Here is a 25,058-nt window from a genome sequence, read left to right as displayed (position 1 = left end):
ACTTATTCAAATTTCCAACTTTTTCCTAAACCTTTCTTATGTATAATTAACTGTCTGTGGATCAGAATTTATTTAAGGTCCATATATAATAATTGTTACTCTTTCTTAAACCAATTCTTTTTCTTACAATTTAAATTTTATAGAAACTAGTTATTTGACTTACATTTTCCTGTGACTTGGATTTTGGTGTTATATCCCCTTGGTGTCCTTGATCATGTTCCTTTGTTCACTTACTGTTAATGTTGTTGGATCTAGAGCCTTGATGGGACAGATTCAGGTTCCTTTTTCTCCCCCAAAACTCCTTCATACATAGTAGTTGTCTATCCACCAGTAGCACCTCATTTTGCTGTCTGTCTTGCCTTGATGTTAGCAGCCTTTGACAGTCAGTGACTGGATCCATTCATTCCTGTTCTACCGTTTGTTCTTCATTCATTAGCAGCAGTTTGGCTTTAGATTGATGGAGTCCATAAATTAACTCATCCTGTAGTCTAAGGAATAACATTATCAGATTTTACTTTTTTTTTTTAAAGGTTTTGTTTGTTTGTTTGTTTATTTATTTATTCATGAGAGATACAGAAAGAAAGGCAGAGACATAGGCAGAGGGAGAAGCACACTCCATGCAGGAAGCCCAATGTGGACTCGATCCTGGGATTCCGGATGATGACCTGAGCCAAAGGCAGATGCTCAACTGCTAAGCCACCCAGGCGTCCCTATATTTTACTTCTTATACTTACAGAAAAAAACTTCAGAAGTTCCAGGAAACACAAGATCCACATGTTTGTTTGTTTGTTTATTTATCTTTAAAAATATTTTATTTATTTATTCATGAGAAACACAGAGAGAGCGAGAGGCAGAGACACAGGCAGAGGGAGAAGCAGGCCCCACACAGGGACCTCGATGTGTAACTCGATCCCGGGACTCCAGAATTAAGCCCTGGGCTGAAGGCAGGCACTAAACCACTGAGCCACCCAGGGATCCCCCTGTTTATTTATTTAAATAATTTTATTTTGAGGTAATCTCTACACCCAACATGAGGTTTGAACTTACAGCCCCAATATCAAGAGTCACATACTCCACTGGCTGAGACAGCCAGGCATCCAAAGATCACATATTTGTAATGCAGCTGGTGGAAGCACATTGTCAAAAACGTAGCAGACCTTTTTTATCATCATTATTTAGGCTGTTAGCTCCTTGTGTGTGTATTAGACTTTTTCCTAGTCCAGGTGTACCTACTGTCCTCTCTCCTGTTTTGACCTTCTGTGGACTCATCCTTCTATCTCAGATCATGTTCCGTGGTTAATTATATTAGTCATATGGTATGATCACAAGGAAGAAACACGGAAGGCACTGTTAACACCAGGCACCGTTCCATTTTATCCTCACTATAGCCCTTTGAGGTAGAGGCTGCTATCTTCATTTTAGAGATGTGAGAGCTATGCTTAAAGCACTTAAAGACACTTAAGTATCTTGCCTAAGGCCTTGCATTCATTTGTTCAGAAAATATTTATTGGGTACTGTAATAGTTTGTACCAGGCTGTAGAGCTGATGGAGTAAGGACTGTCCCTTGAATCTTTTACTTTCAAGCCTGAGGTCATCGCCACACTTAACACTGCAGCTTTTGTGGTAAGAAGGAAGATAAGTAACTCTAATACCATCTGTATCTTTTCCTATTTCCAGCTTTTAGAATCTACTGGGAGAGATACCTCACATTTGGACCCAGGTTCCCCACTGACAAATGCTACCTCCCCTCACAGGCTGAATTCACTTATCTCCTTCCTGGATCTGTTGTCCTACCGGAGGCAGCTTTGTACCTCTGTATTAAGTTTGCTGGGGTCCCCTAACAAAATACAGACTGCATGGCTTAAATAACAGACTCGTAGGGATGCCTGGTTGGTTCAGTGGTTGAGCGTCTGCCTTTGGCCCAGGGCATGATCCTGGGGTCCTGGGGTCGAGTCCCGCATCGGGCTTCCTGCAGGGAGCCTGCTTCTCCCTTTGCCTATGTCTCTGTCTCTTGCTGTGTCTCTCATGGATAAATAAATAAAATCTTAAAAAAAAAAAAAATAACAGACACATAGTTCTCACCAAAACTGGCTGGGAATTTGAGATCAAGGTGTCTGCCGGTTTGATTTCTTCTGAGGCCTCCTTGGCTTGTTGGTTGTCTCTTCATTGTCTGGTCATCCCTCTCTGTGTCTGTGTCCTGGTCTCCTCTCCTTATAAAGATACCAGTCAGATTGGATTAGGGCTCACTGTAACAAACCCCATGTTAATATAGGTACCACTTTAAGTTATCACTCTACTCCCAAATACAGTCACATTCTGAAGTACTGGGGGTTATGGCTTCAACACATGAATTTGGAGGACACAATTCATCTCCTGAAAACATCCTTAACTCTTCAGTGGATCTGCTCTACATTTATGTACTCCTCGTGACTTCTCTAAGACCTGTTCATGTGTCTGTAACTCACATTCTTCATCTGCCCACTGGGCACACTAATCCCAGACGAGGAGCTTGTCTTTGTTATGTCCTGTCTCTTACTTTCTTGTTCCTTTACCTCTCCTTTCCTTTTGGGGTGTTAGCAGTTCCTCTCCTCATTACTGGCTGCTTTTTCCTTTTTTCTCTCAGGCTTGCCCAGATCTTTTCCTTCTTAGGATGGTTTTTGGTTTGGAAAAGAAGGATGTTTGGTACTGTTTACAGAAATGGGGTAGAGAATGAATACTTCTGGTTATACCACCCTTTTCCTTTTTTGGTCTCCATTTGCAGTTGTTTCTCCTCATCTTATTTCTACTGTGTAAATCTGTTACAGATGTATCATTCCTTCTCTATTCTTGCAGAGATCCCCATCTCACTCCCCAAATGTAGGCCCTCCTTTACTCTGACTGCTCTGCCTCACCCCCTTCCTCCTTGGCCTCTCTTCTTCCTCAGAGGTTTCACTTAGCAGCGTCTGGGTTCATTTTCATAAAAATGCCATTCCCTATATGTCTTCCCTGCTCCAGAACATTTGTTGAACACTTACTGTGGAACTCACTAAAGTTCCCTTGGCGTTCAGGGCCCCATAAAAACTCCCCCTGCTGCTTGCATTAATTGTGTGACCTTACTTTTCCTTACTGTGTGTCTTGTTCACTTCTGCTTCCTCGTCCTGTCCTGTGGCTGGCTAGAATGCCCTCCCCTGCTTTACACCTGATCCTTGCCAGAATTAGTGGCTATCTTCCTATACCATATCAATCTTTTGCTTCCTCATACTTCTGTAGCCTGGTGCCTGCCACATAAAGAACTAGCAGGTTCTTACAGAATTCTTACTGATTAGGTCTAGATTTTATTTTTCAAAGTAAAAAGTGAATTATTTCTTAAATGTTTATAGGTAAGCATATTCTTGTTCTTTGTGTATTAAACATGTGATTATGTCAATTTTCACAGGTTTAGAATTTTAGTAGTCAGGTAATAGTGGTTCCTGTAGCATATTTGATAATATGCCATCATTAGCATAAATACGTTATTGTTTTCTAGCATTTTGGGAGGCAGCATAAAATACTACTTACTTAAGCTACAGATTCTGGAGCCAGATTCCTTGCCTGTTTTTGAATCTTAGCCCAATCACTTATTACATGTGAGATGTTGGCAAATTATTTAACATCTCTGTGTGAATTTCTTCATGATGTTAACAATGAGACTTCTATAAATTAATGAATATGAGGTGTTCATCTGTGTTTGTAAAGTAAATGCTAAGTAGCTATATTACAACTAATGTTATTGGTACTATTATGTGGCGTTCTATGATGTGAAGAAGTTTTTGCACTTATTTTGATCACACTTTTTAAAAAATTTTGATCATACTTTTGTGTTTATTGTAGGTAGCTTAGATTTTTGGTTTGTCCAGAGGCTGCCTTTCCCTTCTTGCTCATCTCTGATCTTTCTTTACCATCTGATTTACAGTTAATTTGCTACCTGACTGGTTAATCCTAGCATCCTCTTCATCCGTCTAGCTTGCCCTGGAATGTTAGGTCCCTGGCTACCTGTTTAAAACCATGGTTTAGGATTTGAGTTAATGTGTAACTTTTTAATTGTAATTTTAATTTATTGAGATACTATTCACATTTTGTAAAATTCACCCTTCGAAGTGTCCATTTCAGTGTATAACTTCTTTTTCATTGATAATTAAAAGATGAATGATCTGGTCTTGAGGAAATGGAATTTTACAGTAACCAGAATATAAGGCAAGATTAATGTGGGTCAGAATCCATGTGAGGGTCTCTAGATTTTCGCTGATATAACCTGTGTGCCTCCTTGCTAATGTTTTTTGCCTTACATTCTTTGTTTTAAACATTAAGGCACAAGTTCTTCAACCAAGCGGAGTACTTCCGTAGGTAATAAAGAATCCAGTTCTACTAGAGAAAGATTACGTGAGCGTACCCGACTAAACCAGAGCAAAAAACTACCTTCTGCGGGTCAGGGAGCTAATGATGTGGCATTGGCCAAGCGTTCCCGCAGTCGCACTACTACAGAATGTGACGTTCGTATGAGCAAGTCCAAGTCGGACAACCAGATCAGTGACAAAGCTGCTTTGGAAGCCAAAGTGAAAGATCTTCTCACACTGGCAAAAACCAAAGACGTGGAAATCTTACATTTGAGAAATGAACTCCGAGACATGCGTGCTCAGCTGGGCATTAATGAGGATCATTCTGAGGGTGATGAAAAATCTGAGAAGGAAGCCATCATTGCTCACCAGCCAACTGACGTCGAGTCCACTTTACTGCAGTTGCAGGAACAGAATACTGCCATCCGGGAAGAACTCAACCAGCTGAAAAACGAAAACAGAATGTTAAAGGACAGGTTGAATGCGCTGGGCTTTTCCCTAGAGCAGAGGCTAGACAATTCTGAAAAACTCTTTGGTTATCAGTCCCTGAGCCCAGAAATCACCCCTGGCAACCAGAGTGATGGAGGAGGGACCCTGACCTCTTCGGTGGAAGGCTCTGCCCCTGGCTCGGTGGAGGATCTCTTGAGTCAGGATGAAAATACCCTCATGGACCACCAGCACAGTAACTCTATGGACAACCTAGACAGCGAGTGCAGTGAGGTGTACCAGCCCCTCACATCGAGTGATGATGCCCTGGACGCACCATCGTCCTCAGAGTCCGAAGGCATTCCGAGCATAGAGCGCTCCCGGAAGGGGAGCAGTGGCAATGCGAGCGAAGTGTCTGTCGCTTGCTTGACAGAACGGATACACCAGATGGAAGAGAACCAACACAGCACGAGTGAGGAACTTCAGGCAACTCTGCAAGAGCTAGCTGATTTACAGCAGATAACCCAGGAACTGAATAGTGAAAATGAAAGGCTTGGAGAAGAGAAGGTTATTCTTATGGAGTCTTTATGTCAACAGAGCGATAAGTTGGAACACTTTAGCCGACAAATTGAGTATTTCCGCTCTCTTCTCGATGAGCATCACATTTCTTATGTCATAGATGAGGATGTGAAAAGCGGACGCTATATGGAATTAGAGCAACGTTATATGGATCTAGCAGAGAATGCCCGTTTTGAACGAGAGCAGCTTCTTGGTGTCCAGCAACATTTAAGCAATACTTTGAAGATGGCAGAACAAGACAACAAGGAGGCTCAAGAAATGATAGGGGCACTCAAAGAACGCAATCACCATATGGAGCGTATTATTGAGTCTGAGCAGAAGGGTAAAGCAGCCTTGGCAGCCACATTAGAAGAGTATAAAGCCACAGTGGCCAGTGATCAGATAGAGATGAATCGCCTAAAGGCCCAGCTGGAGAATGAAAAGCAGAAAGTGGCAGAGCTGTATTCCATCCATAATTCTGGAGACAAATCTGATATTCAGGATCTTCTGGAGAGTGTTAGGCTGGACAAAGAAAAAGCAGAGACTCTGGCTAGTAGCCTGCAGGAAGATCTAGCTCACACACGAAATGATGCCAATCGATTGCAGGACACCATTGCAAAGGTATTGTTTAAGTAGATTAAATGTTCTGGATCAGCATTATGCAGCTGCAGTACACACCACGTTTACTGAAAACCAGTATTGCTTGGGTGTTGTGTCATTCACTTTTTTAAGGCAGATTTTGTTTTATTTTATTTTTTTGAAGGTTTTATTTATTCATGAGAGAGAGGGAGGCAGAGACACAGGCAGAGAGAGAAGCAGGCTCCATGCTGGGAGCCTGATGTGGGACTCGATCCCAGGACTCCGGGATCATGCCCTGAACCAAAGGCAGACGCTTAGCCGCTGAGCCACCTAGGCATCCTGCTGATTTTTAAAGCTCGAGAATGGTTTTTCTTTTATTGGGATACAATCAAAAGTTTTGTTTTTTTTTTTTTTTTTTTTAGAGATTTTGTTTATTTGAGAAAGAGAGCACAAGTGGGGTGAGGGGCAGAGGTCTAGAGGTCAGAAGCAGACTCACTGCTGAGCAGGGAGCCTGATGCAGGGCTTGATCCTGGGCTCTGGGATCATGACCTGAGCTGAAGGCAGACGTTTAACAAACTGAGCCACTAAGGCACCCCCAGTCTAAAGTATTCTTAAAATAGTTCATTTTCACTCACTTGTGTTTTACTACTGTTTTCCTACCTCTGAGACGAAGGGACTAAAATGACAACAGAATTTTTCCTAGTCTGGGTGTGCCCAGGGGATCGTGTTGTGCAATTTTACCTCCTTATCTCGAATGTATTTTGACAGAGAAAAGATAGAGCTAGCAGTTTAGTCTTTGGGATCAGCAGTGTCTACCCTGTCTTTTCCTGTGGTTATAGTTTTTCAAATAGAATTCTGTTGTGAGTTTAAAATCTTTTTGGAGTACAGAGGCTCCTGTTCCTTTTTTTAAAAAAATTATTTATTTATTCATGAGAGACGGAGAGAGAGAGAGAGAGAGAGAGAGAGAGAGAGGCAGAGACATAGGCAGAGGGAGAAGCAGGCTCCATGCAGGGAGCCCAACGTGGGCCTTGATCCTGGGTCTCCAGGATCACGCCTTGGGCTAAAGGCAGCGCTAAACCGCTGAGCCACCCAGGCTGCCCGCTCCTGTTCCTTAGAGGACGAGGTCTTATTGGTGGTGAGGACCTTAGAGGTCATGGGTCCAGCCCCCTTGTTTTACCCCTAGCATGATAATGAGGACTTATGCAGAACCTAGAGCCCGGGGTTGCTGGCATACCAGCCAAGGGTCTGTGCCACATGTGATTGCCGGTGTAGTGTTTGTTTACATGAGTTATCCAATTATTCTATCTTACATTTATTTCCTATTTTAGTGCAGTGATTTTTAAAGTAAGACATATTAATATATCTTTGGACAAAATTTAAATAATTTAGATCTTAATTTTTTTTATTTATTTTTATTTATTTATGATAGTCACACAGAGAGAGAGAGAGAGAGGCAGAGACACAGGCAGAGGGAGAAGCAGGCTCCATGCACCGGGAGCCCGACGTGGGATTCGATCCCGGGTCTCCAGGATCGCGCCCTGGGCCAAAGGCAGGCGCCAAACCACTGCACCACCCAGGGATCCCAGATCTTAATTTTTTAATGATGAAGTTTAGTGATACAGTTTAGGGGATATATTATTTGTTGGAGCATGTATGTTGGAGGGCACTTTGAGCTGATACTTTTGCAATGACAGTATTTGAGAATTTGAGAATTTTTTTTCATTTTTATTTTGGTAATGAAGCTGTCACACATCAGACATCTTTTTATTGTTGTTGGGAATGGATGTTAATTACTAATCAAATGCTTGCCTTTGGTTCAAACTTTGGAGAAGGGAAAATTTCCAAAATTTCCTCATAAATAATCTAGTTTAGTGTCATGTTAATATAATTTGTCAGTGATGTAGCAACAAATATGCTTACGCATATTGCATAAAATCTTATATTATTGTAGAGTACTTTTTCATACTTTCAAACAGTTATTATACAGGTGGTTTTAGTTCATACCTAGGAATTCATGTTTGGCTTTCTTTGGAACAGTGTATACTTCCATTCTAGAATTTATCTTAGAGAAGCTCTTAACTTTTCTAATCCATGCTATCAATTCTATATAGGTTGAAGATGAATACCGAGCCTTCCAAGAAGAAGCTAAGAAACAAATAGAAGAATTGAATATGACATTAGAGAAACTAAGATCAGAGCTAGAAGAAAAAGAGACAGAAAGGAGCGACATGAAAGAAACCATATTTGAACTTGAAGATGAAGTAGAACAACACCGAGCTGTAAAACTCCACGACAACCTTATTATTTCTGATTTAGAGAGTAAGTGATGGGGGAACTTTTCATTCCTTTTTGTTTTGTCCTTCCCGTGTTAACGAGTGGGGATAGTTCTCATTCAGTAACAGAATGAAAATTGGTCACTCTGTGCACTCTGGTGCACACACGGTGGCCCGCAGAAATATGCATGTGGCAAAGCATATTTCATACATTAGGTGATAGTCTTTGGACTGCTATGTCTTGTTCCTAAGGAGAAACTGTTAAGTGGAACCATTGCTTTAAAACTGTGTGTGTTTATGGAAAGTTATTTAACGGAAAAGCTGATTGTTACTATATTTTTCTAGGTCTTAGGAAAAGCCATTTATTATTTATTTCTAGTGACTGCAAACACACGAAGACAAAAGAAATCAGTTCTTCATAATCTTATGTGTAAGGCATAGGTTTTTATTTATTATCTGATTTTCCTCCCTACCAAGAAGATTTTATGATCTGATAGAATTGAAACTCTGATTTTAAGTTGCTTTAAGTTTTTTCAAACTATTTTATCATTATTTCAGACTTATAAAAAAGTTGCCAGAATAGTACAGAGCATTTCTGTGTTGACAGTTTGATGAGGAGCAGAAATTCGGGTGATCTTAAAATGTCTTTCCACAGACTATTTATTATGTTGCAAGTGAGGAAAAAGAAACAACCAGAAATTACACAGTGGAAAAATTGGGCAACACTGGACTGAGTGATTGTGTAAGTGACAGAGGCACACAGAATTGGACTCAGTATCAGCTGGGCCGTATTCTGGCTGAGGCATAACTTCAGTTAATCATAAAGAAACATGAAATAGACAAAAAATAAAGAATGTTTTACTAAAAACACAAGATGTCATAAAAGCTATGGAAAATTCCGGATTAAAAGGGCCTAGGGAGACATGACAATTAAATGCAATACCTGTGCCTAGACTGGGTCTAGTGCTGTAGGGAGAATGCCATAAAGGATGGTATGACAAAACTGTTCAAAAGTGGATGCTAGATAAACATATGTATAAATTTATGAAGTTGATATCTATGCTATATTTCTGTTCCTATACTTAGGAACCACACACAAAATATATTTAGGGGTAAAGGGCCATGATGTATATCCTTAAAGGGTTTAAGAAAAACATCAGAGATAGATAGAGACTGATAAATAGGGATACGAGATAGCAAATAATGAAAACAGGTGGGTAAACTGTTAACATAGGCAAATCTGAGGAAAATGGTATATGGGTGCTTTTTGTACCAGTTTTTGCAACTTTTCATAAATTTGGAATTATTTCCAAATAATGCATCTTAGATTCCTCAAATGTTAGCAAATTTTAAGTTGTAATACACTTTAATGATAACTAGGTGGGGACAAAAAGAATGGAAATGATTATTTTGGATACATTGGTTAAAGCTTTTAAATTTTGTGGTTCATCATACTGCTCCATTGGGCTCTGACAGTGTATTTTTCCTTGACAGCAAACACGGCATTGGGCCAGATCTCATGTGCTATTGCTGTAGAGGTGGGGAGGTTTGAACTAGTTCCAGGAGAGAGTGGGACATCTGCAGGAGTCCTCCTAAACATGTCTTGAGGCAGTTCTGAGCTCTGGCTAGTTGGCCCGGCTTCTGTGGTTTGACCCCAGGGTTATTTGGAACATTCTGAGACATTTGGATACTGAAGTAGCTGACCATAGGACTGTTTTCTTGGAGACAGTGATAGTCCTACAGATAAAGCTTTCTTATCTGAAATTTTTAAAAACTCCCAGTTTAACATTTATGTCTAGTCTGTATTTCATTGTTTCTGAACTGAGAGGAGTTATCTAACTCTATTTCCTAAATGTAAAAAGTTATAAAGTTTTTCAGATTAACTTGGAAGTTGAGTGCATTTTCCGTTAAGTACTGATAACAGCTTTTTCCCTTGCAAGACTTTTGATTTGAACACGGAAAGAGTGACATCTTGTGGTTATTGGGGCAATAGGTAGAAAAATGTTAGCTGATCAGGATTCCTGGGATGAAAAATCATTGCGAAAATAAAAATTCTGTTAACTGTATGTGGATTTTAATTATGAAGTGGCTGAAAATCCGAATGAAATTTCTTCTTAGCCATGTAGCTCCCCCCCCTCCAATTTTTTGAAATGAAAAGTTCAAATATCCAGAAATCTTGGCAGCGTGGTACAGTTAGCACCCATTGCCTAGAATTGATAGTTATTAATGTTTTGCAATATTTGCCTTCCGTGTGTGTGTGTGTGTGTGTGTGTGTGTGTAACAACCAGCTAACAACAAATTATAGACCTCATGACATGTAGTATGCAACCCCTAAATATTCTTCTCCTAATCATATCTAGTAATATTTGGCATAATTCCATAATTCTTATAGCTCATATTCACATTTTCTAAGCTGTCCCCAAAATGTCTCTTCTAGTTTTCTATAGGAACCAGGATCCAAACAAGATTTATGTATTAATTGAAACTCGTTATTCTATCTCCATAGTCTGATAGGAGTTAATTTATTTCTTAGTGAATTCTAGCACTTGGGGATTGATGGATGCTAAGTCAGCACTTGGTATAAGGGACTTGATAATGGGGAATGCTGTTACTTGAGAAATTGAGACTTTCTTCTCTCTTTTTTTTAAAAAGATTTTATTTTTAAGGGAGCATCTGAGTGGCATAATTGGTTAAGTGTCCGACTCTTGGATTCAGCTCAGGTCATGACCTCAGGGTCCTGAGATGGAGCCTCATCTCAGGCTCTGTGTTCAGCACCAAGTCCACTTGAGATTCTCTCTACCTCTCCTTTTGCTCCTCCCACTTGTGCTGTCTCTCTCTTTCTCTCAGATAAATAAATCCTAAAAAAAGATTTTATTTTTAAGTAATCTCTACAATCAACATGGGGCTTGAATTCAACCCCAAGATCTAGAGTTGCACACCCCACTGAGTGAGCCAGCCAGGTGCTCTGGAAAATTGAGATTTTTCTCCTGTGGAATATTTTAGCAGCCATTACCATAGTTAATTTTAGAATTTTTTCATCACCCTAAAAAGAAACTGTATGCATTAGTAGTCATTTCTCACACCAATATGACCTTGACTTTGGAATTAGTGGACAGGCTTTTATTTATTTTCATTTTTATTATTTTTTATTATTTTTTATTTTTTTGTTCTTTTAAACTATTTTTAAATATATTTTATATATATATATATATATATATATATATATATATATATATATATCTGAGAGAGAAAGAGTGAACAAGTGTCCAAGTGGAGTGAGGGGCAGAGGAAAGGAATCTGAAACAGACTTTCTGCTGAGCAGGGAGCCCAGTGTGGGGGATCAGTCTCACAATTGCAAGATCGTGACCTGAGTCGAAATCAAGACTGGGTTGCTTAACGGACTGAGCCACTCAGGTGCCCTGTGGACAGGATTTTAAGGCAGCTGTTGTAACTATACCCAGGACATTGAGGAAAATCCACTTGTAATGAATGAATAAATAGCAAATATCAGCAGAGAAATAAAAACTGTTAAAAAAGAATCTGATATGTATCCAGATAATGTCAGTGCCATATTGCTTAGACCTGGCCTGCCATACTTTTTCATACTATTTGGATTTAGCATTCCAAACTAGAAAGATCTGTTGTAAAATTCATTCAGCAATACTGTTGAGACTTTTGGTTCAAGATAATGGCCTGAGGCCACACATATACTTCCTTTCCCTCCCAAAGTCTTAGTGACTTGGTCCTGCCATGTAATATAAAAAGTACAATGAGCCTAAATCAAAGATAGAAAGTAGGTGAGGGGTTTCATCAGTAGATCCACAATTTTGAGTAACTTCTGGAAGATATATAGCAGATGGAATTGGGAATATCGAGAACTCAAACAGCAGAAAAATCTGTGCAGGAGAATACTGAAGCTATAAGTAATGATGTTCCCAGTTAGACTTTGGGGATTGGGGTACTAAGACCTTCTCAGGAATCATAGGGCCTGGGACCAGGAGCAGTTTCAGGCTGTGGTATACAGGATTGCCAGAAGTTGTACCACCCTCTCCTCTGTAGAGTGCTGGCTCTGGTGTTTGCCCCGAGGCTTGAATTCTTTTTCTAAATAAGTTGGGGCTCCTGCCATGACTTTAGTATCAGAAAGAGAAGTAAAGCCATGCCTGAGGTAACGACAGGCTGCCATGTTGTCTTGAAACGAAGACCACACATAGGGAAAGACAGTTTGGCCCAGCAGTGAAACAGGTGCGCACACACACATACACCCACCCCTACCCCTGTTGCCTTTTTTTTTTTTTTTTAAGATTTTATCCATTTTTTCATGAGAGACACACACAGAGAGAGAGGCAAAGACACAGGCAGAGGGAGAAGCAGGCTCCATGCAGGGAGCCTCTTGTGGGACTCGATCCCGGGTCTCCAGGATCACGCCTGGGCTGAAGGCAGTGCTAAACCGCTGGACCATTGGGGCTGCCCCGCTGTTGCCTTGATTGAAGCCATCCATTGAATGTCCCTGTACCTCTGGAAGAAGATACCCTGTAGGCATGTGTCATCAGCAAAGCCTTTAGCCAGTCGTTGCATTGAGGAGAGAGGCCGGTGTTTAGAACAGTAGCTTTCATAATTGTTGAGAAACATGTAGAAGTCGAAGTCACTAATATTAGTTATCCCTGTCCTTTTAAGTAAGTAAGGCCAAACCAGGACTTGGACATTTTAGTATCTTAAAAGAGAAATAGCAGAAGGAAGCAACTCAGCTGAGCCCAAAGAAATGAAGTTAATGATTTGACTCACCATTAGTCCAGCAAACCAAAGCTGATTGGTGTTGAGGGTAATGGTACCAGGGAGATTGCAGGTATGGCTTGAATGATGTACCCATCAGTTACAATGAATTTACTTACCAACCACTTAGTGTTTGTGTAGTAATGCTCTGTGTGTGCTTGCAATTATGTATAGCTTCTTTCATGCCTGCTGTAGTTCCTGAGATTGGGGGCTGGGGCCTGACATCTAACACAGGTCTTGTACTTTCACATGGAACACTACTTAAAGTGGTGAGCAAGGGTGGCTTGAGAGTAGAGAAGTAGCAGAAGGAACAGAGGAGAGTTGTATAATTCTGTGGTGGGAAAAGCTTTTTTTAAAGAATGCTAGGAGGAGGCACTTGGGTAGCTCAGTCCGTTAAACATCTGACTCTTGATTTCAGCTCAGATCTCGATCTCAAGGTCATGAGTTCAAGCCCTGCATTGGGCTCCAGGCTAGAGCCTACTTAAATGAAAAAATGTTAAAGAATACTGGGAAGCCATAAAGGAAGTCTCATATTTGACTGTATATAATTGAAATTTTCAGTTCAGCAAAATGAAAGTACCATAAATAAAGGACATTGGGAGAAATTGGTAACACATATCAAATATATAAGGAGATCCTATACATCAGTGATATTATGATAACCCATTAGCCAAAAGAAGTATTAATAGGTAAGCAGAAAAGGTACAAAAAGACCCTCGATTTCACTAAAAAAAGCAAAGAAACTCAAAGTAAAGCAGGATGCCAATTTTCACTTAGCAGGTGTGGAAAGTAAAAGAAATTGATAGTGTGTAAGAGAGGAGAAAAAGACCCTCTCGTACTGTTGGAAGGAGTATCAATTGCTTTTCAGCCTTTTTGGAGTATTGTTCAAAATTAAAGTACAGCAGTACTTTAGCAATCCACTTACAGAAATCTGTTCTTTTTTTTTTTTTTTAAGATTTTATTTATATATTCAAGAGAGACACACAGAGAGAGAGAGAGAAGAGAGAGAGAGGCACAGAGACACAGAGACACAGAGAAGCAGGCTCCGTGGAGGGAGCCTGATGTGGGACTTGATCCAGGGTCTCCAGGATCAGGCCCTGGGCTGAAGGTGGCGCCAAACAGCTGAGCCACCCAGGCTGCCCCAGAAATCTGTTCTTTAGAAACATTCTTAAAAGTTTGCAAATATAAACTTAGATATGTATGTTGCAGAATTGGTGCTTACTACAAAAACTTGGAAACTACCTATACTTTCAACAGTTGAGATCTAGGTGAATAACCCATGTGTCCAGTGCAGCCCTACTATGGCTGTCATTACACCAGTGAGGACAAATTAGGCAGGTGTGTGTGTATGGCACAAAGTGCCATAGATGGAATAAAGAAGGTAATGGGACAGTAGAGTATGAGATGTGTGTATTATTTCTGTAACTAAAATCATAAAAGTTGTAAATACAACATTATGCTGAAACGGTGGCCAGCATAGTGTTGTTCCTTAAGAAATACTGATTTCAGTGTATTCTATGCATTAAATTTTATAACATGGTGACTTCTCAAAAAAATTTTCTGCATTCTTGAGCTGGAACCTTCTAACAGATTAACATGCATCCTGTCGATAGTTTGAACGACCCATTACTTCTTCCACTTCTAGAAATGTGCCTTCAAGTAATATATGAACAATTTTGTAAAGCCATTTACCATGTTTATACCCAAAATTGTAGAACCATTCTGTTTGCTAATAGGAGGTTGTTAAAACAAATCATATATCTGACTGATGGAGTACTAACACAGCCATCAGATAGTGCTGCAGATCTGTATTTATTGATAAATATCCATTATCTGTTGTTAAGTTGAAAGGCTTATGAAGAAGTATTTAAATACTATAATCTCATTTTAAGAAAAAGATTTACCACATGAAGTCTGGAAAGATATATATGCAAATGTAAATAATGAGTAATCTTATTTATTTTATTTTACTTTTTTAAAGATTTATTTATTTAAGAGAGAGAACACTTGAGCCAGGGGTAGGGGGGAGACCTAGGGAGAGGGAGAGAAGCAGATTTGCCACTGAGTTTGGAGTCTTAACACAGGACTTGATCCCAGGAACCCTAGATCAGATCATACATGAGCCCAAACCAAGAGTCAACACTCAAGTAACTGAGCCACCCAGCCACCTCAGGAGTAATATCAATTTTGCAACCCTTTTCTGTTTCCCAGACTTTTTGTTGTGAGGATGCATTACTTTTAGAATCAAAGGGGAAAAGTTCTATCTACTTTTCAGAGGATATGGAATAAAAGCAAAAATAAAATTAGCAGGGGTGCCTGGGTGGTTCAGTTGGTTAAGTGTTGCCTTCTGCTCAGGTCATGATCCCAGGGTCTTTGGATCAAGCCCCATGTTGGGCTCCCTGCTCAGTGGGAAGTCTGCTTCTTCCTCTCCCTCTACCCCTCCTCTTGTTTCTGCTCCCCTCAACCTACTCTCTCTGAAATAAATAATAAATAAAATATTTTTAAAAAATTCTTTTAAAAAAAGTAGTAAATGGTTCATTTTAAACTCATCTGTGTCCCCTTTTAGCATCAGGAATTCTGGTTTGGGGATAAAGCTGTGGCTTGGTGGCTGGATAGACACCCCATCTCTCCGTGGTGCCCCTAAGGCATGATATTTTAATTGATTATTTACACTTGTCCTTTCTCTTTTTCTAGAAATTACACCTGATATTAGTTGGAGGCACTCGTTTGGATGTAAGGGTCTGATAGCACTGGGATATTAGTACCCTGAGGGTTTTCTTGGATTTGGAGGGCAGGAAAGGTTGCTTATGAGCTTTCATTGATTTTACAGACCCAGGAGTCATAGGTTGAGCTTGTGATTATGGTATTTGCCTAGTGGTAACATCAGCATGTGTGATAAGCATGTAACTGGGCCAGAATGAAGGCCTGGTTGTTTTTTCCTTCTTTGCCAGGAATGAAATGTCTTGGTGGCTAAAAGATTATGAATCCCATTATTAAATGGGCAGGGCAGTGCCCAGAATTGTTTGGAGCACAGTTGGTCTAATACCAATGAGAATAGCAATTACTTGATTTCTAGAATAAAAATAACATTGTAAAACTGAGTTTTAATTTATAATTAAAAATGAGATAATAGTTCTTCTGTTCTTTGATAGAATGTAATGTTGCTTTTGAGTTGCAGACAGTAGATGGCAGTGTCCCTCATACTAGAAAAACTTGGAGGAGGAAGGAAACTGCATTTAGTGGCCCTAGACTTGAAGACTAACATTGCCCATTCATAGGATCACTAATTGGGCCAAACGGCAGTTTTGTTAAGCTAGTCTTCAAAACAAGAGCATACATAGAGACTCCTTTGTTTCCAAGGAGGAAAAGCCTGTTGTCATTTTTTTTTCCTGTTGTCATTTTTAATACTTTATGTTACAAAATGGAAATACAGTTATGGTTCATGAAGTTTAAGTCAAATTCCCTAGAGACACTTTAGTGTACTTTATTCTGCCTAAATATGTCCACTGGCTGCCAGCTTTCTTTCCTTTCTATTTAAGAGAATTAATAAGACATAGCCTGAGTACGGAAGAATGCTCTTTTAAAAGCAGTGATAATGTGGCCATAAATGTAGAATTCGAGAAAGAAGGAAGAATAAGAACCAAAGAAATGAATGAAGTCTGGGATTGTATGACCTGCCTAAGATGGCCAAGTGGCTTAAAATGTCACCTGAGAATCAAGATAACACCAGATGTTCAAAGTGAGCCCATAGTAAGATTTGCTGTCATTTGTCTAATGTGAATTATCTAAATATAGATAGATATACATCCTTTGTGACCAGAAAAGGAACACTTTTTTTAGCCAAGGAGGAGAAATTCACTTTTTTTTTGCTTGCCTATTTTAATTAGAAAAATTGATTGCATTTAAATATAGTGTAAATGAAAGGTGTAACTCCTATGTTCCCAACACTAGAAACTGTCATTCTAATCTGAGTCTGATAATATCACCAAGACTTTGAATTCATCTATATGTAGGTCATATGAGAGCCAAGGATCCATGCTGGTTTGAGTCATACTTGGCTCCAGAAATAGGGGTCAGGGTATTGGACTCACTCACTGGTGTCCACTTTGCCCTCAACCAAATTGAATGGCCCTTTTGACCCTTAGTTTCTAGATTAAATGAGGTCAGAAGCAGCTTATACAGAGATGGACTTTTAAAGTTTATTCCTTTTTGTATGAAAACATCCTCTTTTCTGTCCATAAGAGGGTAAGGATTGTATCCTTTTTCCCTTTCCCTTATATGTTAAACATCTAGAAAAAAGCCGGCTACAAAGTAGGTACCTATAAGGTATTTATTGAGTTAATGTAAATTTTGAACCTTTTTATTTCAAAGGCCCCAACTTTGTTGAACAGTTTTGTGATGATGAATGAGAGGGAGTTAACTACTGGCTTCCAAAATTGGCCAGTTTTTCTCCCATGTTTTATCTCATTTATTTTTTATCCAACTTTAGAAAATGTATCATCATTATATATTTGTAATAATTATTACACATATAATTACATGTATATAATATCTGAGGGCATCTCAGTGGCTTGGTTGGTTAAGCATCCGATTCTTGGTTTCAGCTCAGGTCATGATCTCAGGGTCATGAGATCAAGCCCTGTGTCAGACTCTAGGCTGGGCATGGAGCCTGCTTAAGATTCTCTCTCCTCCTCTTCCTCTGTGCCCCACCCCCTGGCTCACGTGCTCTTTCTAAAAAAAAAAAAAAGAAATTATAAAAACTATTAAAATATCTGAACATGAATATATCAATATTGAGTTAAAGGTATCATGTCACAGAGGTACAGCAGAACAGGTTTTGGATGAAACTGAGAAGGGGAAGATGAACAGTCTAAGAAAAGACAACACACTTCTACTTAAGAATGTTGATTAAAAGCTAATAATATTTTTAGCTTAAGGAAGATTTTTTTAAGCTTTATTCGTTTGAGAGAGAGCGAGAGAGTACATGAGTGCAGGGGGTGTGCAGAGGGAGAGAGAGAGAAGCAGACTCCCTGCTGAGCTTTGAGCTGATGGGGGCTCCAGCCCATGACCCTGAGATCATGATCTGAGTTTAAATCAAGAGTCAGTCATTCAACTGATTGAGGCACCCAGGCACCCTAGGAAGATTTTTTTTTTTAAGATTTTATTTTTAAGTGATCTTAAACCCAACATGGGGTTTGAACCTACAACCTGAGATCAAGAGTTGCACGCTCCTCCAGCTAATCCAGCTAGGCGCTCCTTAAGGACAATGTTTTGATTGCATATAACCTCATGCAAGTGTTCACTATGCCTAGGTTCCTGCTACTAAGTAAGTATAAGGAATAGGAGGGAATATTTACTCAGACACAATAGTATCTGTAGTGGTGATGTCCCTGATAATAAAGAGTACAGTTCTGTCAATGGAATATTTTTTTTAAAACCCTAGGTTCTAAAAACAACAACAACAAAACAACAAAAACAAAAAACAAAAAAAAACCCTCCTAGGTTCTGATTTTATTTTATTTTTTTATTATTTTTATTTTATTTTTTAAAAGATTTTTATTTATTTATTCATGAGAGACACAGAGAGAGAGAAAGGCAGAGACACAGGCAGAGGGAGAAGCAGGCTTCATGCAGGGAACCTGATGTGGGACTCGATCCTGGGCCAAAGGCAAGCACTAAACCACTGAGCCACCAAGGGATCCCCCTAGGTTCTGATTTTTGTATTGCTTTTTCTTGCTCCCTCCATTAGCTTACGTAGTTATACTTTATTCCGTTTTGTATCCCTACCATGTGCCAGGTGTTAGGGCTGTGAAGTCACCACATAGCTCCTGACTTTGAAGTGTTTTCAGTCTAGTGGTAAAGACAGATGTGTAAAGAAATATAAGTGCTGGCAGCAACAGTCACAGAGTTGGAACACAGAAAGGATAGGGCTCTGCTGGAGTAGAAGGTGGCAGGTAAAGTCAGAATATTTGTCACCAGATGTCAGTGCCTTTTCTGGTGCTTAGACCAAAAGAAAATGCTCAGTCCCTAAGCTGTCAAAGTAACCAACTGTGATAAATTTACTGGGTGGCAGTTACCAGTGGGCACCTCCTAAAGCATTTTCTTTTAAGCATGGACTTTTGAACAGAACCTCCAAATAGAATGTGACTTCCCATGTATTTCTGGTTCCAGGGTCACTGGGCCTGACTGTGCCTTTTTTAAAAAAAGATATTTATTTATTCATGAGAGACACAGAGAGAGAGAGGCAGAGACACAGGCAGAGGGAGAAGCAGGCTCCATGCAGGGAGCTTAACGCCGGACTCTATCCCGGGTCTCCAGGATTAGGCCCTGGGCCACAGGTGGCGCTAAACTGCTGAGCCACCTGGGCTGCCCCTGACTGTGCCTTCGTGTTTGCATTCCCACTCTGTCTAGACTGGTACTTTGCATATTAGTGGTACTCATTAAATGTTTACAGTGACAGTGGAATTGTTTGAGGAAAATTCATATTATGCAAGAAATAATTTGAGAAATGTTGATTTACTTTATGAATATATCATTTACTTTAGAAAAAGACTTTCCATAGAATTAATGTAAATAGCTCCCCAGGATAACTAATTAAGCTTATAAAAATTTTGCTAATTCACTACTTTTCTGGAATTTATTCCAGTGTGTAAAGAAAGTTATGCTTTCATAATGAGTTTAGTTTAATAACCCTTTTGATTAGAAGTTCACATTTTAATAGAAATCAGTGTTATTTTGATTGGTTATGAGCCAAAAATGTGTGTGTTCTTAACAATTGATTTTACTTAACTTTTTGTTTCATAATTAAGACACTGAGGAAGGAAGCAATCCAGAAATTGTGATTTAAACTTGATATTTTTCAAAAAAAAAAAAACTTGATATTTTCCTTAGAAAGTAATGTTGGTTAATACTTGGATTGAACATCCTTTTTTCTTTTTAAGTTTTGTATTAAAAGGTCTTTGGGCAGGATGACCTTTTTTTTGAATGTCATACTTAAATACCTCCTTCCTTTATATTAATCCTTGGAACACAGCTTTAAGAATAAATATTTAAACTTCTGTGCTGTTTTCAGATACAGTTAAAAAACTCCAGGACCAAAAACATGACATGGAAAGGGAAATCAAGACACTCCACAGGAGACTTCGGGTAGGATAAATCCTCATGTATTATCTCATTAGAATACCTAGGTTTCTGAAAGTTGGAATACAGTGTAGTCCTTGACCATGTTAGGATTCATCTTAAGCTTCAGATACAGTTAAAAACACTGATCCCACTGGGCTTTGGACAGAAAGCAAATGCCATCATTTCAAATTGGGATTAGTGCTGGATTCTAAATAGAAGAATCTACGAGTAATTTATGAGTGGTAATTTTAAAAGGATGGACTTAGGAAGCAAATGTTTTATTTTGGAAAGAAAAATTATTTGCTCTTGATTAGAAAGTGTCTCAAACCAAACTGTTTTCATCTGGGTTTTTTGTCTTCTATGAATTTGATCAGCTTGCTGACAGCAATGCCACTCTGATGCATAGGTGGGAAAAGCTCATCAAGTTTGGGTCATGCCTCGGTTACTCAGGCTGAATGAATGGTGTCTGAAAATTGCTTTGAGGTGACAGATGCCGGGCCTAGGACTAGCTGTGGCTCTGGTGGAGGTGATGCCCTAGGGAGGCTTGCCCACCTAGCCACACCCTCATCCTTCATGGCTGTGGGAAGCGGCAGACTGAACAGTTCTTAGCTCCTCTCTTTGTATGATTTTGTCTGCCTAGTTTGAGTTGAGTGTTTTTCTTCTGGCTTCCTCTTCCTTTTCCTTTACTTTTGATTTTTTTTTTCCTGGTAGTTTTTGATGTCAAGATATTTATAGTTTTTCAGTATAAAATCTCACAGTATGGTTCACACACCATTATCTACTTTCTTCAGCTTTTCAGAGGTAAAGTGCTATAAATTTTGAATGATGTGTTTATTTTCATTAGACTTACAAACTTGCATAAGGAAGAGAGGCTTGACATTATTGTCATTAATATTGATTGAGCACTCTGGTGCTTGATGCCTCAGCAGGCAGATCAACAGAAAGTCTCTTCCTCATTAAGAACAAGTTCACTACTAATAATTGTGTTACCTGTTACCTGTTAGAAATAATAATAGCAATTCTCTGGGATTTAAAAGAAATTAATCATTATTTGGGACAGTGCATTACAGTTCAATCATAAACAAATTTTATTATTTTTAAGTAAGTATTGCTCTCTTTTGGAAATAAAAATTTAGTTTTTTAATGTAGGAAGAATCTGCAGAATGGCGGCAGTTTCAAGCTGATCTCCAGACTGCTGTAGTCATTGCAAATGACATTAAATCTGAAGCCCAAGAGGAGATTGGTGATCTGAAGCGCCGGTTACATGAGGCTCAAGAAAAAAATGAAAAACTCACAAAAGAATTGGAGGAAATAAAGTCACGCAAGTATGTTTTGAAAAACCAGTTGTGTACTTATATTTTAATAGAGAACACTTAAAATCCCAATTTTATGATGTGGTATTATGGAAAGAATGTGAAATTTGACTCTAGTGTGAGTGTGGATCCTAGTGGAAGTTATTCAACTTTTCTGGCCTCGTTTTATGACACCTGTAAAATAGCAGTCTATATGGATCTTTCAGAGTTGTTGTCAGTATCCATAATTAACAGTTCGGGGGAGGGGGAAATGGCCGAATGGTCCCTGGCACAAGGTACCTTCTAGTTCCCTCCTTTCCTGTATCACCACACTCCAGCTGTTACTTTTCTTTAGACTGATAGCCTCTGATTAAGAATGTGTACTGTGGAGGCAGACAGGCTCGACTCCTATCTAGTTCTGCCTCTTATTAGCTGTGTGATCTTGGTTAGGACCCTTAACTTCCCAAAGCCTCATTTTGCTTATCGTTAACATGGAGACTGTACTACCTGCTTTATAGTGTTACTATAAGGCTTAAAGGAGATCTCTCTGCACAGTGACCAGGGCAATGATAAGTATACTTTAATAACTAATATTATTAGAGACCCAAGTAAAGAATGTGAAGTGAGTTTTTCTCCATTACTCACTTTGAGGAGTTTTCACTTGTTTTATACTTACAACACTCTGAATCTCCATAGTAATACTTTTTCCCATCTAACAGAAATCATTGGGAACCAATATAAAATATTAGGTGAGATGACATTTGTGAGGTCATGAGTTCCTCAGTGAGATTCCATCTAATGAGTAGTGGGGAGTAGTTTTTGTGTTGAAGTTATTATTGAGAATTTAGTTATTCACGGGCACGTGACTGGCTGAGTCAGTAGAGCATATGACTTAATCTTGGGGTCATGAGTTGGGGCCCCAAGTTGGGCATAGAGTTAACTTTATAAAAAAAGTATTGGATTATTCACCACTTTAACTAATTCTTAGGTAGACATAGGAAAAATTTTAGAAAAATATTTTTGGAGTGCCTGGGTGGCTCAGTCAGTTGGGTGTCTGACTCTTGATCTCAGGGTCGTGAGTTCAAGCCTCCATGCTGGGTGTGGAGCCCGCTTAAAACAGGATATTGTTGGAAAGTTATCGTGTTTTATTGTTGCCTACCTCTAGTGTATGGCCCAGAGAAAAGTATTACTAAACCATTTTTCAGGGACGCCTGGGTGGCTCAGCGATTAAGTGTCTGCCTTTGGCTCAGGGTGTGATTCTGGAGTCCTGGGATCAAGTCCCACACTGGGCTCCCTGCGTGGAGCCTGCTTCTCCCTCTGCCTGTGTCTCTGCCTCTCTCTCTCTCTCTCTCTCTCTCTTTCTCTTTCTCTCTCTGTCTCTCATGAATAAATAAATAAAATCTTTAAAAAATAAACAAACATTTTTCTTTGGCTTCCTTAAGTAGAACGTGGAATGCAGTGGAAGATTATTGTTTCTCCACTTGGTAAAAGACTCATATGTTACATTACCTTTTTTTCCGTATACTGTTAAAGGAATGGTGTATCAGAAATATTTCATTCTTTTTAAAAAATGATTATTTGGGAGAGAGAGTGCTCGGCGGGGAGGGGCAGAAGGAGGGGAAGGAAGAATCTCAAATAGACTCTGTGCTAAGCGCAGGAGCCCATTTGGGAGCTCGATCTCAGGACCCTGAGATCACAACCTGAGCCAAAACCGAGAGTTGGATGCTTAACCGACTGTGCCACCCAGGCACCCCTGGAAATGTTTCATTCTAAAGGTAACCTGAGTGAGATTCTTCTCTTGAAGAATCATTCCATCAGGTCCTAAAGATATCCTTGATGAAGCAGTAAATTAATTTTACTAAATCTTGGTCCTTGAGTATATATACTCCGTTTAACATTCCTTTTTCTAAAATGTTTTAAAAGATTTTATTTATTCATGAGAGACAGAGGCAGAGACATAGGCAGAGACATAGGCAGAGGAAGGAGAAGCAGGCTCCAATGCAGGGAGCCCGTTGTGGGACTTGATCCTGGGACTCTGGGATCATACCCTGAGCAGAAGGCAGATGCTCAACCACTGAGTCACAGGCGTCCCTCTGTTTAGCATTCCTTGTGATGAATGAGAAGTATACATAAAGCACTTCCGCTGTATTATTGTATATCCAGGCATGAGGTTGTCTCAAGGAAAGTGCTCTGTGGTTATTTTAGTTTAAGCTGTTTTCTAACAAACGATAGATATATAGACTTTGCTATTTGGTGGATATTCCTTAAAAATGAATTAAGAGAGACTGTCACTCTTAGGGAAAGGAAAGGAAAACAACTGACTGTATTTGTTGCCAGTGCTAAAATGTGGACTTTCAAGTCAATGTTAAGATTTTAGAAAACTTGTATCTGCCATCACAAGCTTGGCAGCTTCGTATATTTAAAGAGTTTCCTGATGAGATCATTGGTGATATTAACAAATGTGACTTTTAAATAATAAATCATATAATGACAGATGTCAACATTTGGAAAATTCGTGTAACTCAGTAAACCAATATTTTCAGCATGACTAATGCGTAATGTTACACAGTCACGTGTCGGTAAAAGATCCATTTCAAGTATAAGATAGACTAGAGGATTTTTAATGGACAGAGTAGGAAAAGTTTATTTATATGGTTTCAAATTTCACATTGCAACTAACTTTTAAGTAATTACCACTTACTACATTTTGGTATAGTATCAAGGAAAATGGCCTCGGTTGTCTAAAAAGCCACAATTATTTAAGATCATTAAAACAGTCTTTTCTTTTTCAACTGCTGTGTATCTGTTAGCCTTGTTTTTTTTTTTTAACCTCAGAATAGATTGAATACAGAAGAAGAAATGAGAATCTAACAGTATTCTGTTAAGCCAGACATTAAAGAGATATGCAAAAGTGTAAAAACGCTGCTGTTCTTCTACTACTACTTCCTCTTCTTCCTTTTTTTTTTTTTTTGGTTTGGGAAAATCACTATTTTTCATAAAAATATTTTATACTAATAAGTCCTGGGTTTATTTTTGTTTTTAGATGAATTAAGTATTTTAAATATGTCTTAGTTTAAATTTCCATTATGATAAATGTCAGTAGACATAGGCTACATAAAGAAAAGCTTTTTGGGATCTTGAGTAATTTTTAAGAGTGGAAAGGCTGGGAGGTGGCTTAGTTGATTAAGTAGGTGCTTTTGGCTCAGGTCATAGTCCTGGGGTCCTAGGATCAAGCCCCTGGTCCGTCTCCCTGCTCAGCGGGGAGTTCACTTATCCCTCTCCCTCTGCCCCTGTTCATGCTCTGTCTCTTGGTCACTCTTTTTCAAATAAATAAAATCTTAAAAAAAAAAAAAAAAAAAAGAGTGGAAAAGGGCTCCAAGGCCAAAAAGGTCTGATAATCACTGTTAAAGAGTCTTTGTTAAAACTTCTAAGCATGAGACCTTATGGTAGATCTGGAGGAAAAAAAAAACTGTCAGAAGAGTCAAATAGCTACCATCTTCCCAAGGACTGGCTTAATTTTGTCCCCCTATAAACTTACTTGATGGTTATATGACATGTACAAACTCTGCAACTGAAATCTCGTTCCAGATAAAAACTGATGTGTTAGTCAGCTCAGTGAATTAGAGTTGGCCAGAAATAAAATGTAATTGATTTTTTTAGATGACTCATGATCCATCACACTGAGC

General features: G+C 39.1%; 1 protein-coding gene across 5 annotated transcripts in view; it reads left to right on the top strand.

The window, feature by feature from the left end:
• The window catches only part of SPECC1L (sperm antigen with calponin homology and coiled-coil domains 1 like), a 132,443-nt gene that overhangs the window by 46,607 nt on the left and 60,778 nt on the right, over positions 1-25,058 (top strand). For all 5 annotated transcript variants that reach the window (XM_055322682.1, XM_055322683.1, XM_055322684.1 and 2 more), the window contains 4 exons: positions 4,327-5,957; positions 8,027-8,234; positions 20,031-20,104; positions 21,230-21,405. In XM_055322682.1, coding sequence (XP_055178657.1) covers positions 4,327-5,957; positions 8,027-8,234; positions 20,031-20,104; positions 21,230-21,405 — 2,089 coding nt within the window. The remainder of the gene's footprint in view (positions 1-4,326; positions 5,958-8,026; positions 8,235-20,030; positions 20,105-21,229; positions 21,406-25,058) is intronic.

Source organism: Nyctereutes procyonoides, unplaced genomic scaffold (genome assembly GCF_905146905.1).
Source record: "Nyctereutes procyonoides isolate TBG_1078 unplaced genomic scaffold, NYPRO_anot_genome, whole genome shotgun sequence".
Classification (NCBI taxonomy): domain Eukaryota; kingdom Metazoa; phylum Chordata; class Mammalia; order Carnivora; family Canidae; genus Nyctereutes; species Nyctereutes procyonoides.
This window is presented reverse-complemented; position numbering and strand designations above follow the sequence as displayed.